Below are 14190 nucleotides of genomic sequence, written 5' to 3' on the forward strand. Positions count from 1 at the left end.
GAATTTCCCTATTCCAAGAAGCACTGAAACAGCCAGAGAGATACCTTGCATCACAGCATTAACCCTGGGCCTTTTAATTACCATGGATAACGACTGTGCACTGGAAGGACTGAGCTGAAGGATGCCAAAGGGACGAGTGTGCGCCAAAGGTGACCAGTCTGGTTTTGTTCTATTTTGCTATCTCCAAGTGCTCCTGAAATATCACAAAACTCCTTTGGAAATCTGCTTTTCAAAGCTGTCCTCCTCCCCCTGCTGTCCCCAAGGGCAGGTACTTTGTTCTCCTGAGGGCTGATTTTACAGACACACCAAAGAGTGGAATACAAGGAGCTCCACTGGGCACAGGAGTTTGGGATGAAGGCTCCTGGGCAGTGTCTCCTGGGGACAGCAGGCCCTGGGAGAGCCCTACATGTGCATTCACAAGGGTGCCTGGCTGCCAGACGATGCCATTCTTCTGGAGGAAGGCGCTGCCCCGGGCTGTTTGCTCAGTGAAAGGGCCAGGGTCACTGACAGATCCCATCATTTCGCTGCAGTGCAACTCTGTTGACATCTCTTTACTCCGGGGGAAAATCTGCCTCATTGTCTTCCCTGACCCTCAGCACATATGACTTAGCCACGCACTAATTATCTCCTGTAGTGCCAGTGGAGGGATAAGCCACGGGGAATATGCTGTCTGCAGGCTCTGAGGGATAGGATTCACAAGGAGACCTTCAGCCTGGCCAAAAGAAGATCCCCCAAAATACCTTTCTGGCCAAGAGAAAAGAGTCCCCCAGAGGGCAGTTTGGAGGGATGAGTAAATCACCCTCTTCAGTGCCAATCTCCAGACTACAATGGGAAACAGGGAGATCAGCCCTTGGCCAGGACCTACACAAAGATCCTGGCAAATTCTGGCTGGGAAGGGTGTCCTCATCGGCTGTAATTTAGACATCTAAATGTGAGCTCAGGCCCTGAGGCCTCCAGTGCAGTGAGAGGAGAAGAAACAGGCCCTACATCTGAGCCAAGAAGGAACTTCTCATGACAGCAGTCATGTTCCCACCAGCACTTTGGTCAAGCTTGGATCATTTTTCCCCTCTTACCTACTGCCAAGTGGAAATGGGGCCATCTTCCCAGGTCATCTCCTCACCGAGCCATTCATGTGGATGGGATCAGGAGAGGAGGTGCCACGAGCTGCCCCCGAGACACCTACACTGAGGACTCCGTGTTCCCTGCGTGAGTTCTGCCACTTCTGCATCGTTCTGGACAAGAATAGCTCTAGGATTACTACTGTTGCAGCGTTTTATTAGTCTTCTAAAAATAGGGTAACTACCATGTAAGTAACGAAGAAGTCAAGGGAAAAGCTGATGAGGAGAACTTGGAGACGACCCCATACGCGGCCCTGAAGTTGTCAATGAAGAGCACTGCACATAGTAAACGCACCTGAAACCCCAGGCAAAGGAAATTCCCAAACATGACCCTTGCAAAGGACACACTGGATGCCCTGCTGTGGTCACCCATTAACTCCATTCCCCTCTGTTTGCACGGAGAGCCGGCGGCAGGAAGCGCGCTGGCATTGCCGAGAGCAGCAGTGCCAGCAATTGCTGTAACGTGCGCTGCTTGCATCCTGCCAGAGATTTAATTGGTGCCTACGTGCTGCCCTGGCACTCTTACCAAGCTGCATTTGCCCTGAAAGAGCAGGTTAATGATTGGCAAGATGATTCAGGACGCCCAGCTTACAAACCACAAGCGTTGTCCAGCAGCCACCAAACACTGGGCAGCCTCACTGGCTGGGGCAGCAGCTCTGGGGGGACACGTTCATCGTCCCCAGCACTCAGTGGGATAAATTCAGGCAGAGGGAATCACTGCAACGCAGGGGAAGGGTGGGGATGGCCATGGCAAAGCCCCTTTGGCAGGGTGGGAGCAGCCAGGAGCATCCTCTCCTTTGTGCAGCCCCCCTGATCTCTTCCCTGCCTTCCAGCTGTGCTCAGCAGAGCACAGCAGAGCTGGGCAGGAAGGCTGTGCTCTCAGTGCTTGAGGAAAACAAGTGTCCTGTTCTGGCTGCTCTGTGCTCCAGAGCATCATCTGGCCAGCTCACTATCAGCTACAGAAAGAACAAATGGGAAAGGGGACAGAAATGCCCTCAAGCAAAGCAATCAGATAGGAGGGCTAGGGACAGCAAGGTTTGGAGCTTTCAGCTTGGCCATCATCCCTTCTCTACCTCCCTTCCTCCCCTCACACCATCATCTGACCCGCTCTGTGCTTGGCCTGCTGGGATGGAGGGAGACAGGTAATGTCCTTGCAGCGCCCAGGACAGCACCAGCCATCCCCTGACCCACTCTACCTGCTCTCTCCTACCCCTGTTCCCCAACATTAAAGTGCTGTTCTAACCTGAAAAGTAGATTTGCCCCTTCTCTGCTCAGCAGTGCTGTGGTCTCTCTGTGCCCAGGCTTGGGACAGGCTGATTTTAGAGGAAGACTCGCCCAGTCCTCACTCTGCAGAGCTGACACTGACACTGGACTCAGAGCGAGGGCGAGTTACTTCTGGGTTGGACAGTGTCAACAAGAGGGGAGAAGATCAATAAGTACACTCCAAAGAGCAGGGTCACTTGTGCAACCCCCTCCAGGCTCAAATGCAGCCAGGGGTGTTCTGGTAATGGGAAGAGGTGTGGGGCAGCAGAGGCAGTGACACACAACCACACCAATGCCCAGAGTGGACTTTGTGGCTGCTGTGTTGAGAAGCAAATGCCTGTGTGCTGCTGCTGCTCTCTGTGCCAGGCCAGGCTGTGGCACCTGCCAGGGTGTGACGTCAATAAATGAGTAAAAGCTGAGTTTTGGGCTCTGGCTGATGCACAGACCCAATGTCATCGCAGGGTCCTGTGTATTACTTCTGGAATTCAAGGCAACTGATCCATCCTGTGAATGTTTCCTCCAACCCCAATGCCAGGATTTTAATTTCTTTGAGAAAATGTAGGTCCTAGAGCAGTACTTTGAGGCCAGCTCCCAGCAGGTTCTTTCCCTGCTTCCTGTGATCTCATACAGGAGCAGTGTCTCAAGAGCCAGGGACTTCCCAGCACCAAATGTGGAACAGATTCCTCACGATCCCAAAGAGTGTGACCTCAATACTGAGACAAGGCCCCTCGGGGTGCCCAGGTCTCACTAGCTCAGTGACCAAACCATGAGCTGCTCCTCTGGCAGGGAGGGAGAAGAGGGCCAGTGCTGCTGAGGAGAAGCCACAGAGGCCCTAGTTTGGAAGCATATCGTGTGTTAGGTGGAGGTTGATCCGCTGGGCAAATCAGAGGCAGGACCAGAACTTCAGGGACTGCCAGGAGTGGGGAGAAAGGCCTGAGGGGACCTTTAAAGCAAAGCACATTAGTTCTAAAGAATCAAGGAGGAGAGGGAGGTGCCACACCAAGAGCAGCTGTCATGGGGACAGAGCCCAGCAATGGGCTGCAAATACTGATAGCTGGAGAAAGCATTTGGGGAGCAGAGATCATGGGAAATGGATGGCACCTTCACATGGGCAGGCAAGTATTGCTCAAAACCTCTGTGAAACACCACTGTGGTCGTACACAGGGTGTGCAAGAGGCCTAGATAACATTTTGGGTCTCCTCATGTCATTCTTTTCTCCCCAGGCCATTTTTCTGCAGCTGGTACATGTCATAGATGCTCAGCAGTGTCTGCTCCGTGGCAAATTCATGCCTGCAGGTCTGTGTTGTGCTGGGTGAACTGCCAGCAGCCTCAGCCCTCACCCCAGCCACCCTCCCTGAAGGTAAAACATTTTAACTTAACCAGGATGAATGGGATTTCAGCTCATGTCTCAGTGAGGGCCTCGACCTAATCTGTGACATTTTGCAACCGCAGTGGGCGAAGGTCTGTAGAGAGAGATTTTCATTTTGTTTTTGTAAGCAGCCAACATGGCTGGAAAAAACACATAAAATTTCAGGCACATGAAGCTCCTTCCACCTCTAAGTTTGCAAGACCCATCGGCTGAAGCAGCCCAGCTACTGACTGTGACTTGTTAGCAGCTATCATGCAGTCAAATTTGATTAAATGTCCATTCCCTGACTCTCTCAGGAGCCCCAACTTGCAAAGTCTGTGGATTGTTTGAGCTCAAGACCCAACTGCTTCTCCTTTCAGTTCTCATATTCCCTGGTTCAGTCCCAGGTGCATTGGCCAAGATGATGTCCATCATCTCCTCTAAAACAACAAGCAAACAAACAAAGGAGATGCTCTCCTTCACACCCCCCTCCAATAAAGTGCCTTCAGCAGCTAAAACCAAATCCCAAATATCGAAGACTTATAATGACATCGTGAGAGTTAGCAAGGCAGCAGCTCCCCTGGTGATTATAACAACACCGGTGCTTGAGAAGAGTCTTCGCTTCAAGGCATCTGGAATTGCTCTTGCAAGATCCATTGTCAAATGAGCTTTTTCCTTTGTTTAAAAATGTCAGCCCAAAGACCCCTGCCAGAGTGGTGGTATAGCCTGCTTGGGTTCACTCTGGCTCCCACAAGGCTTCAACAGTCCTCTTTGCCCCTCCTTGTCTCCAGGCTTAATTAGGAAATCATTTATCTTTATTGGCACTCTCTTTCCCCTGCTGCTTTGGCATTACTGGGTTTTGTTTTTTTTGCCTTCATTCCAGTGCAGTGAGCTGTACAGGGAAGACCACAGCCCCATTCATTGTGGGTGGGGAATAATCTACAACTGGGAGCCCTGCAAGGAAGACCCCAGCAATGAATCTGCTCAAGTGGCATCGCCTGAGGGACTACTGTACAGAAACAGGAGAGGAGGGCATCCCCTGGCTCCACTTACAGGCTAACAATAGGGATTCCTGGTGATACTGAAAGTAGGACACTACTCCCAAGGGATGTCATATGGTCAGCCTGTCCCAAACTGAACTGCCAGCCCTCTCCAATCTAATGATACGCCTACTTCATCACCCCAGCAGTGTCCCTTGGTAGAAGAGCACACAAAGGGAAAGGGCTGTAAGGACAGGCACAGCTCAGGGACTACCAGGCTCCTGGGCTCCAGCTGAACATCTGCACGTCCCAGGCTGAGCCTCGAGCATGACTTCAAGAGGGGAAGGTTCTCTACACCTCCACAATCAAAAATTCCCTCTTCTTCCTCCACAGCTGGCATTTGGCCATTTGCCAGGATAGTCAGAAAGTCAAAACCCAGCCTGAACTTCTTGGGAGCCACCAGCCTCCATCAGACCTCAGACACACTCAGCCAAAGATGGCATTGCTTTGGCAGCTTGTGGGGAGAGCCATTCACTAGGTGCACTTCCTCTACCACAGGCAATTCTTTCTGGGAAATTTCTCTGGGTTCCCTATCAACTGTGTTTTATTTAAATGGAGACAGAGATAAAATTCCAGCCAATAATTTCTTCCACCTTAAAGATCTTTCCCCTTCGTGCAAGCCAGGCTTGCCCCAGCTTGCCACTAATTACAGATGGAACATGAAGTTCAGAAAGGAGGAATCAGAATTGTTCCCCTCCCTCCAGCAAATATCCATTGAAAAAAACCTGACTCCTTTGCCTGATGGCACCAGAAGTTTTGCCGATAAGTTTAAAAAGAAGAGGGAAAATGATTGATAGAAAAGCTGAAGAGCTGACATGCAGCTAAGTGCTCTCTCCTCCTTACAACATATACATCCCTTATCTTGAAAGAGATCCCCTGTTCTAGAGATCAGAGGAAAACCTGATCACAAAAAAAAAAAAAAAGTGCTTCAGTCATACTTTCTAGTTAGAAACCTCAAGGCTCTTTAAACACACGGGGAGGAAAGCCAGGAATGAATCACAGAGGGCAACCATGTTCTTTCACCCATCCTAACCCTCTGCATGCTAAAGATCTCAGAGCTGGAGACGGATTTCAGCTGTGCCCAGCCCTACCAGGGCCTCACGGGGCCAAGGGGAACACTGTGGACATCACTTTGCTGGAGGGCTCCTTTTGCCTGGCTCCAGCAGAAAACTCTCTCAGGTCTTTGGATTACACCTCTAAAGGAATGATCCTGTGCACCTGGCCAGGTCCTGCACAGCCTGAGGAGGTTTTGCCTGTGAAGGTCCCTCCCCAGAGCTCCATTTCTGGCCCTCTGAAATGCCCACTCGGAGCTGAAAGGAAGCGCAGAGGATTATCTGGAGACCAGTGTTATCTCTAAGTGGAGCCAGATGTATAAATCCCATTATTGTTAAAATAATCATTATAGAATAGGATCTCCTTTCAGAGATTTACAGTTTGGGATGCTTATCCTTCCCTGGAGTGCCCTCCCAACACGCTGGCAGTGATGGCCTACACCCATATCACATGTCCCTCCACTCAGCTTGGCCCCACCAGCTGCATAATGAAGACATCAAAGTCATGAGGGCTCCCTCAACCCTCAGCCTGCTCTGAGCAGTTTTTGGTGTTTGTTCCATGCAGTCAGGACCAGAGGGAGGCAGGTCCAATGCCAGTGGACACTCTGCCTCCAGGTTTTCAGCTCTGGGGCCCAGCAAACCCGGTGCAGGGGACAGAGATGGGAATGCCAGGGTGGGTGTGCACAGACCCATCCAGATCCTCTCAGGAAGTGTTCCTGCACTGCTAAACAAGGGGCAAATGCTCCCTGAGGAGTAATTATCTCACAACTGTCCCACAGAATGACAGAATCATTTTGGTTGGAGGAGCCCTCTGAGATCACCGAGTCCAACCATTCCCCCAGCACTGCCAAGGCCACCAATAAACCAGGGCCACAAACGAGATGTGCCCCAAGTGTCCCTAAGTGACACATCTACACATTTTTTGAACGCTTCCACCACTTCCCTGGGCAGCCTGTCCCGATGCCTGACCACTGTTTCAGTGAAGATGTTTTCCCTAATATCCAAACCCTCCTTGGCACAGCTTGAGGCCATTTCCTTTTGTTCCTGCTCAGCAGCTGCTTGAGTCCAGTCTCCATAGCCTGGTCCCAGCATAAGAAAGGCACATTTTAATAGCAGCAGGGAGCAGAAATTGGGATGGGAAGTGATTTTGGGGATGCTTTGGGCTCACACCTTTGCTGCTGAGGGAGTCTCAGACACTGGAGGAGGCAGCTTTCCTTAAAATGTTTATCCATGGGCCTATTTTGCCAGCAGGAAGCCCTTCCAGCACCACACATCTTTGGCCTCTCACTGGAGAGGCAAACTCCTGTTGCCATGGAAACTGGTAAATGGAAAATTGTGACTTGACAGCAGTGTCCTGAGGAAAGTGGACCACCTGTCTTCCATTTGCTTCTGTCCCTGGCCCAGAGACCGCGTGTCCCCCCTGCATCACTGGGGGTGGGATGCCATCCTGTCACTTCATGCTGGACACAGGCTGCCAGGAGGCGAGGAAGGAGTGGGGAGCGCTGTGGGAGGATCCCTCTACCCAGCTGGGTGTCTGGGCAGGGGCTGGCTGCTCTCCAGCTCCCAGGGCCATTGCTGCCCAGCACCCCGTCACTGCAGAGCGTGCTGCAGGGATTGCCCCAGGGCACCCCAGCCCCAGCAGCCACTGCTGAACAACCAAGGCCACACGAGTGACCAGGGCCACAAAAAACAACGAGGGCAGCAGAGTGAGGCAGGCACAGCTCTGCCCAGAGAGCCCTTCCTGAGCAGACAGCACCCAGTTATCCTGCACCCACTGCCCACCTCTCTGCCTCATCCCAAAACAGCCACAAGTCCTAGAATTATCACAAAGGAGGTCAACCATCTGGGGTGTGACTCTGAAACCAAACCCAACAGGACTGAAATTAAATTAGAGCTATTGGCAACGCCCCGTTCAAGCACTGACTGATTTTTCTAACTGACTTGTAGTGGCTTTTAAATTTTAAAATTGCTACTTTATCTAGTCCATAATGAGCTTTTATTCACACACCCAGAACATAAGTTAGCAAAGAATTAGGATCAAATTTTCCAAGGGGTCAGGCAGTTGCAAGCTGACTGTTGCTGGCTAGGTTGGGATGTATGAATGCAAGCACTGTTGTGACTATGGAATAATTTTAAGATACATCCTATTGTAGATATTGGGCCTTGAGAAATATCAACATGTATTCATTTAAACCCATTCCCAGTGAGAATGCCTGAGCTTGGTCACTGGGGCCTCTTTCTCCAGGTGTTTTAGCACCTGAGGGTGACCTGAGAGCCACCTGAGAGCTTTGCTGGGTGGGCACATTTTTTGCCCTGGGTGGACAGATGAAAGGATTTGCACAAGACAAGGTCTCTGCAGGTGACCATGACCCCTGGTCAGTGTTGTGAGGTACTCTTGCATCTCAGCCCTGCCCAATGTGGAGGAGAGAAGATGGATTTGGGATCTCATTAATGCATGTAAATATCTCCAAGGGATGTCAAAGGGTGGTGTCAGACTCTTTTCAGTGGTGCCCATTGACAGGACCAGGAGCAAGGGCCACAAAGTAAACCATGAAAAGTTCCATCTCAATATGAGGAAGAACTTCTTTACACTGAGGATGGCAGAACACTGCAACAGCTGTCCAGGGAGGGTGTGGAGTCTCCCTCTCTGGAGATATTCCAACGTCACCCAGACACTTTCCTGTGTCACCTGTTCCAGGTGACCCTGCCTTGGCAGGGGGTTGGACTGGATGATCTCCAGGGGTCCCTCCCAGCCCTAACTGGTCATTCTGTGATTTTTCAGTGGCCTTAGATGCTTCTGTGTCCATCTAAACTCAGGAGGGAACAAACCAATTCCTCACAAAGCCCTGCTGCTGAGCACTGGGGTGACAGCTGGGTTTGGGTACCTTCTGCATCCAACCCTTAAACACAGAGCTGGAGCCACCCCAGGCAACCTGAGCTGCCCTGAGCTACCAGGGAAACCCTGTCTGCCCACATCCCAGGACACCTGTCTCAGGTACCCAGTGCCTCCCTGACCCCAGGACAGCCCCTCTACAAACCCAGCATCTTCCCTGGGCATGCCCTGCCCCTCTCCCCACTGCTCTCTGAGGACCCTGGGGATCTTGCTCGCTCTCCCAGGTGTGGTACCGGGGCTGAGCCCAGTCCTGTGGCTCTGAGGGAGCCCCTCAGTGCTGCTCAGCAGTGATTTGGGGAGCACAGCAGCACCTCCAGCCAGATGGCCCCAGACCCTGAGTGAGCAGAGGCAGATCAGCCCTGTGTCATACTTACTTCCCATTCCCATACTTGATCCGGATGTCTTTGCTCTTCTTCAGCTCTTTCCCATCTTTAAACCATTTGTAGGATGGCTGAGGGTTTCCAGCAGTCGCCTCACATTTCAGGGAGATCTTCTCACCCACATGAACGTTTGGGCTTTTCAGTTTCTTCAGTTTGGGAGGAACAGCTATGGAAAGAGAAAGGGGACACTGTGAAAGCTGCCCCTCTCAGAGCTGTGCACCCACAGCAGCCCCCTGAGCCCCCTCCCCTGGGCAAAGCTCCTGCTGCCCCCTGCCCTGGGATGAGGGAGAGGGGCTGTGCAGGGAAACTAGCACACAGGGAAGGAGCACGGAGTCAGAAACACCCACATGGGGAACAGAGGGAGCCCCCAGCTCTGGAGGCCCCACATGACCAGGTTTGGTGGTTCCACAGCAGCCCTACCCTCGCAGCCCTGTGTCTCCTGTCCCTGCAGAGGTTTGCTGAGCTCCCACCTCGCGCAAGCTCAAGCTCTTCAGAGATTATTTGTCCCCTGCTCCTTGCCATTTCTGCTGCAGATTACCTCTGTGGTTTCCACAGGCGTGCTGCCAGTCCCACAGCCCCAGCCAGGATGTTTTACTGCAGATGGAGCAGAGGCAGGTCACAGGGAGCAGCACCCTGTGCCCCAGATGCTCTGTCCCTGCTGCAAAGACCTTGTTTAGCACATCAGCAGAGCACTGAGAGGGGCTGCAAGAACAGCCTGCATGTGTGAGGGGTGAGAAGGGGAGGGACAGCCATTCTTCAGGCTGCAAGAAGAAAAATGAAAGAATAGGTATTTTAAATGGTTTTATGCCAGCAGTGTCAGGCTGGCCAGCAGCCTTTCCAGCCTGGAGCCTGGCTCTGCATGTGGGTGTTTCAGAGAGGTGATTTTTACCATGCACCTGGAACATCAGACAGAGAGGGAGACACTTCTTATCAATCTCTGCCAGGCTTTATATTAAACCTGACAAGAAAGGATTAGCAGGCTCGCAATTTTTCTTTCAGCTGACAGCTCTGCACTCTTCTAGCTCCCTTTTTCTTTCTCAGCCTTAACCTTAAAAAAGGAAACGGCAACTGGCTGATTTTGCCTTAAGAATACTGGTGCCAATGGTTTCCCCTTGTCTGAGATGTGTTACAGATAGAGAATTTCCTCTTTCTAATATGCACAAACCACCTTCTAATTGCTTTGTGCATTCTTGTGAAATGGCAGAGCACTCAAAGGCAGGGGGACTGGATGGGTTTCCTCAGAGCAATCACTGTTTTACAGACCTTTGTATGTCTCCTCTAGTTCTTCATGCCAAGCTAAGTTAGTGTAGGTTGTTAGTATTTAAAGACTGTTCTCACCAGAAGGGATTTTACATGAAATAATAAAAAGCACAGCGATCGTCAGGAATGTGCTCCTGTGGTAGGAAGCTCTCAGGACTCTCATATTCCTCATGGGAGTGAGAAGCTTAACTGTCCTTAATCAAAAGGATCCCAACATGGATAGAAATGGAACAGTTCAGGACAACAGGAATTAGCCAAAGCTCAGTGACTGAAAGGCAAGCCCAGGGCTGGTCCCAGGCACATCAGACCTTGAGGCTGCTGCCCAGAGCAGCTGTGGCTGCCCCTGGATCCCTGGAAGTGTCCAAGGCCAGGTTGGACAGGGCTTGGAGCAACCTGGGATAGTGGGAGGGGGTTGGAATGAGTTTAAGGTTTTTTTAAGGTTTATTCAACCCAAACCATTCCATGACTCTAATGGGACAGGGACAGCATGGACACATTGGGTCAGCTGCAGCCCGTTGTTGAAGGCTGTGCATTGACATCTCTCACTGCTTCCCGGGTCACTGTGCTTTGGCACAGAGATTTCTGACCAGAAATTATCTCAGCTTTCACCAAATTTTCTGTGAAAGTCCAAATGTCGTGCTGCAATGCACATGCCATGGGTTTTGTGAAGCCCATACCCCTGATCCTTGCCTGGAAATGGGTTGCCCAGAAGAGCTGGAAGGCAGCGAAGGGAGAAGAGAGCTGGTCTCTTCTCAGAACAGTGCACAGAGGGCCAGGAAGGTAAACAGGACCTTGCTTTTATAGGGGTCATTTTGGGGAATAGAGAAATAGACTCTCAAATATTTATTCTGCCTGAATGTGTGTGTCAGTTAGCTCCTAATGTACCCCGAGGTCACCCTGTCCCATGCCAGCATTATCCATACACCTTAAATACAGGGAAGGTCCTGACCTTGGCATGGCTGCATCTGCCTCATTTTGTTTCCAGCCTGGTGGTCTGCAGAATTAAGAAGCAGGCAGCATATGGACATAATCAGGGCTAATTTGGACAGAGATACCAGTCACTGAAGGGACAACTCTTGTCCCATTTCAGAGAAGCCACAGGTGTGAAGAATTCTGATATTTTATAAGCTAGAACCAGTAGTAAGATGTAAAGAAGTTCTACTGGTGTTAAAACTGATATAACTGAGTCTTGGGGGAGAAAGAATATTCTCTTCTCATCTCCCTTCTATGGGACTGCTTCCCTTAGTTCTATGTAAGAGAAACTGCAAACTGCTGGCAGAAAGGGGTGTCAGCCCTGCCCCTCCACCAAAATTCTGGCAGAGCAAACCCCAGAAACCTGAAGCCTGTGGAAGAAGAAGGCCAAGAAAAAGCAAGGAATTTTCCATCATCTCCCCACCAACATGAATCACGTCTCACCTAAAACTCTGCACATGCAGAGTGATGATTACAGGACATTCCTAAGTGGGCAGATCCAAAAAAACCAGAGTTGACACACACAGACGGCATCCCACCCCTCCAGCAGAGAGTCCTGCCCAGAAAAAGGGAGGAGAACATCTTTCCACCCCAGTCTACATGTTTTTGGTGTCTCACTACAGGAGGGAAAGAGACAGTGTATTCAGCTCCAGGCCACACTTCATGGACTCCATGGACTGCAGCTCCCCAGCTGAATCAGACTGAGCAGTGAAAGGGGAATCCAAGCCCAAAATATTCTGGACTGTGTCTGGGAAAAGGTCTGAGCACCAAGTGGCAGATCTGTGCTCCCTGACACATCTGTGCCCTTTCTGCTGCACTGCAGCAGGGCTTGTGCTTGGACAGCAGCGTGGGAAGAGCAGGCAGAGCCCCAAGCCTGGGAAACAGCATCCACAGCCTTGCTCTGGGCAAAAGGGAAGCCTGGCCTTGGTCTCTGGGAAGGGCTGCTCTGGGCTGGAAAGCCTCACTTCATAATTCCTGCAGCTTTCAGAAAAACACAGAAATCTTCATTTAGAGCCATTCACTGCCGATGACTCTGCTTAATTCCAGACAAAGACTTTCCTCTGGCTTTTACTCGTAAAAAGTTTAAACTGCAGCTCTTATTCATAGTCTGAACTTCTCTAACTTTGGCTTCCAGCCAGGAGATCTCTGCCTTTCTCTGGTAAATTTGAATCCCATCTAGCAACCAGAAACCCCTTCCCTTTTTAGGTACTTGTAAACTATGACTGAATCACCTTTCAACCTTCTCCAGCAGTAAACTAAAGTAGCTTGAGAGACCAGAGCAGCACATGGAGTGCTAATACTGGAGTATGTCAAAGTTTTACATTTAGGTACATATTCAGCTGTTGACCCATTTCCCATCTCTGCCCTGTCCAAATCACAGAGTTGCAGATCAGAAAATCATGAGTTTAGTTCAAAAATATCAGAGGATTGATTTGATTGCCCCCTTTTGTAGTTCTCTGAGCATTTGGGGTCATTTTAATCTCCTCCTTGTTTGATACTTTCTCCAGCATGCTGGAAAAACAAAGTCACTAGCTTCACACTTATCAAAATAGCACACTATGCTGGGCAAACAGCTTCAGATATACACCAAGCAGAGTCCAGGTCTAATTCATTATGATTCCATCAATTCCCATCCTTCCAGCTTCCTCCACACAGGCAGGGCCAGTAGAGCTTCTGTCAGAGCCAAAACACGGGCCCAGGTCACCCAAGTCACCCATCACCCTGAGCAGGCTGAGCTGAAGCTGCAGTTTCAGCTCCTCACCCATGGAACAGCCCTGCCAGCTGTGATCTCCTCCACAGCTGGACTGGCAACACCCCCAGCTCAGCCCCCACTGCTGCCAAGCTCACCAAAAAGGGTTTTGGCTCTGCTGTCAGACTGAAGCTGCAGCTTAGGATCTGTATCCCTGGTCACCTTGCAATTCTGTCAACCTCCCCCACCTCCATCCAGATTTGTGTCTCCTCTCCATGGGGTGAAGCACCACCAGCCTCACAATGCCTGAGGTGTTGCACAGAAGAGCCAGATGTATTTCCAGGCAATTTTTCTAAGCAGCAACCACGTCAAGGGTATGTCGTGCTGCAAAAATGAAGTTTAATCCTGGTAGAGCTGAGACCAACAATAAATACACATTTTCTACAGATTTTTGCTCACTCCAAGGTCAGATGAAACCCAAGCAACCATTGGATCCCATCCTACACTAGATGTGAGAGCTGTACAAATTAACCCTGAAACATGCCAGAGATAAATGCACACAATTTCCTAACTTGTTTTAAGAGCCATGTTTGACAAAAAAACCTTTGCAGGAAAGGTTTGTCCTCTGATATCAGTCCTGGCATCTGCTGCTTTCTCACAGAGAGGAGAGGGTTACAAAAGTCTGAAACACTGAGCTCTAAACTACACAAAATGAGTTGTTTGAACATCCACCATAAAAGGACTTAGATGTACACACTGCTTTAATTAATTCACTTCTGATTACACTTGATATAACACTGAAGTACCTTGATGATAACAACACCTCTTTTACTTCTGGTACCTGCAGTACGCCTGCAAGCACCTCAGAGCCTCAACTCAAAACATCATTAATCATCCTCGGGCAGAGTGCCCAAACAGAGTCCAACAATGGACTGGTGACAAAACCACATCCCACCCACCGAGCATCCTACATAAACAACCCCTCTGCAGCAAAAAGCAGGAGCACTCATCCTGGGAAAGGTGCTCCATGAGCTCTGGGACAGCCACAGACGCTGCTCCCCAAGCCATGGGGATGCTCCACACAGACACATCTGGGATCTCTGGAGAGATGATGTCATGAGGAGATGGGATTTCTCATTCCTGGCCTCCTCCAAGGGCTGCAGTGTGAGCCACT

General features: G+C 50.5%; 1 protein-coding gene across 7 annotated transcripts in view; it reads right to left on the minus strand.

The window, feature by feature from the left end:
- Positions 1–14190, minus strand: part of NRG2 (neuregulin 2) — a 151203-nt gene that overhangs the window by 45066 nt on the left and 91947 nt on the right. For all 7 annotated transcript variants that reach the window (XM_086852313.1, XM_086852315.1, XM_086852314.1 and 4 more), the window contains exon 2: positions 9089–9260. In XM_086852313.1, coding sequence (XP_086708439.1) covers positions 9089–9260 — 172 coding nt within the window. The remainder of the gene's footprint in view (positions 1–9088; positions 9261–14190) is intronic.

The sequence above is a fragment of the Cyanistes caeruleus genome, chromosome 15 (assembly GCF_971803275.1).
Source record: "Cyanistes caeruleus chromosome 15, bCyaCae1.hap1.1, whole genome shotgun sequence".
Taxonomy (NCBI): Eukaryota; Metazoa; Chordata; class Aves; order Passeriformes; family Paridae; genus Cyanistes; species Cyanistes caeruleus.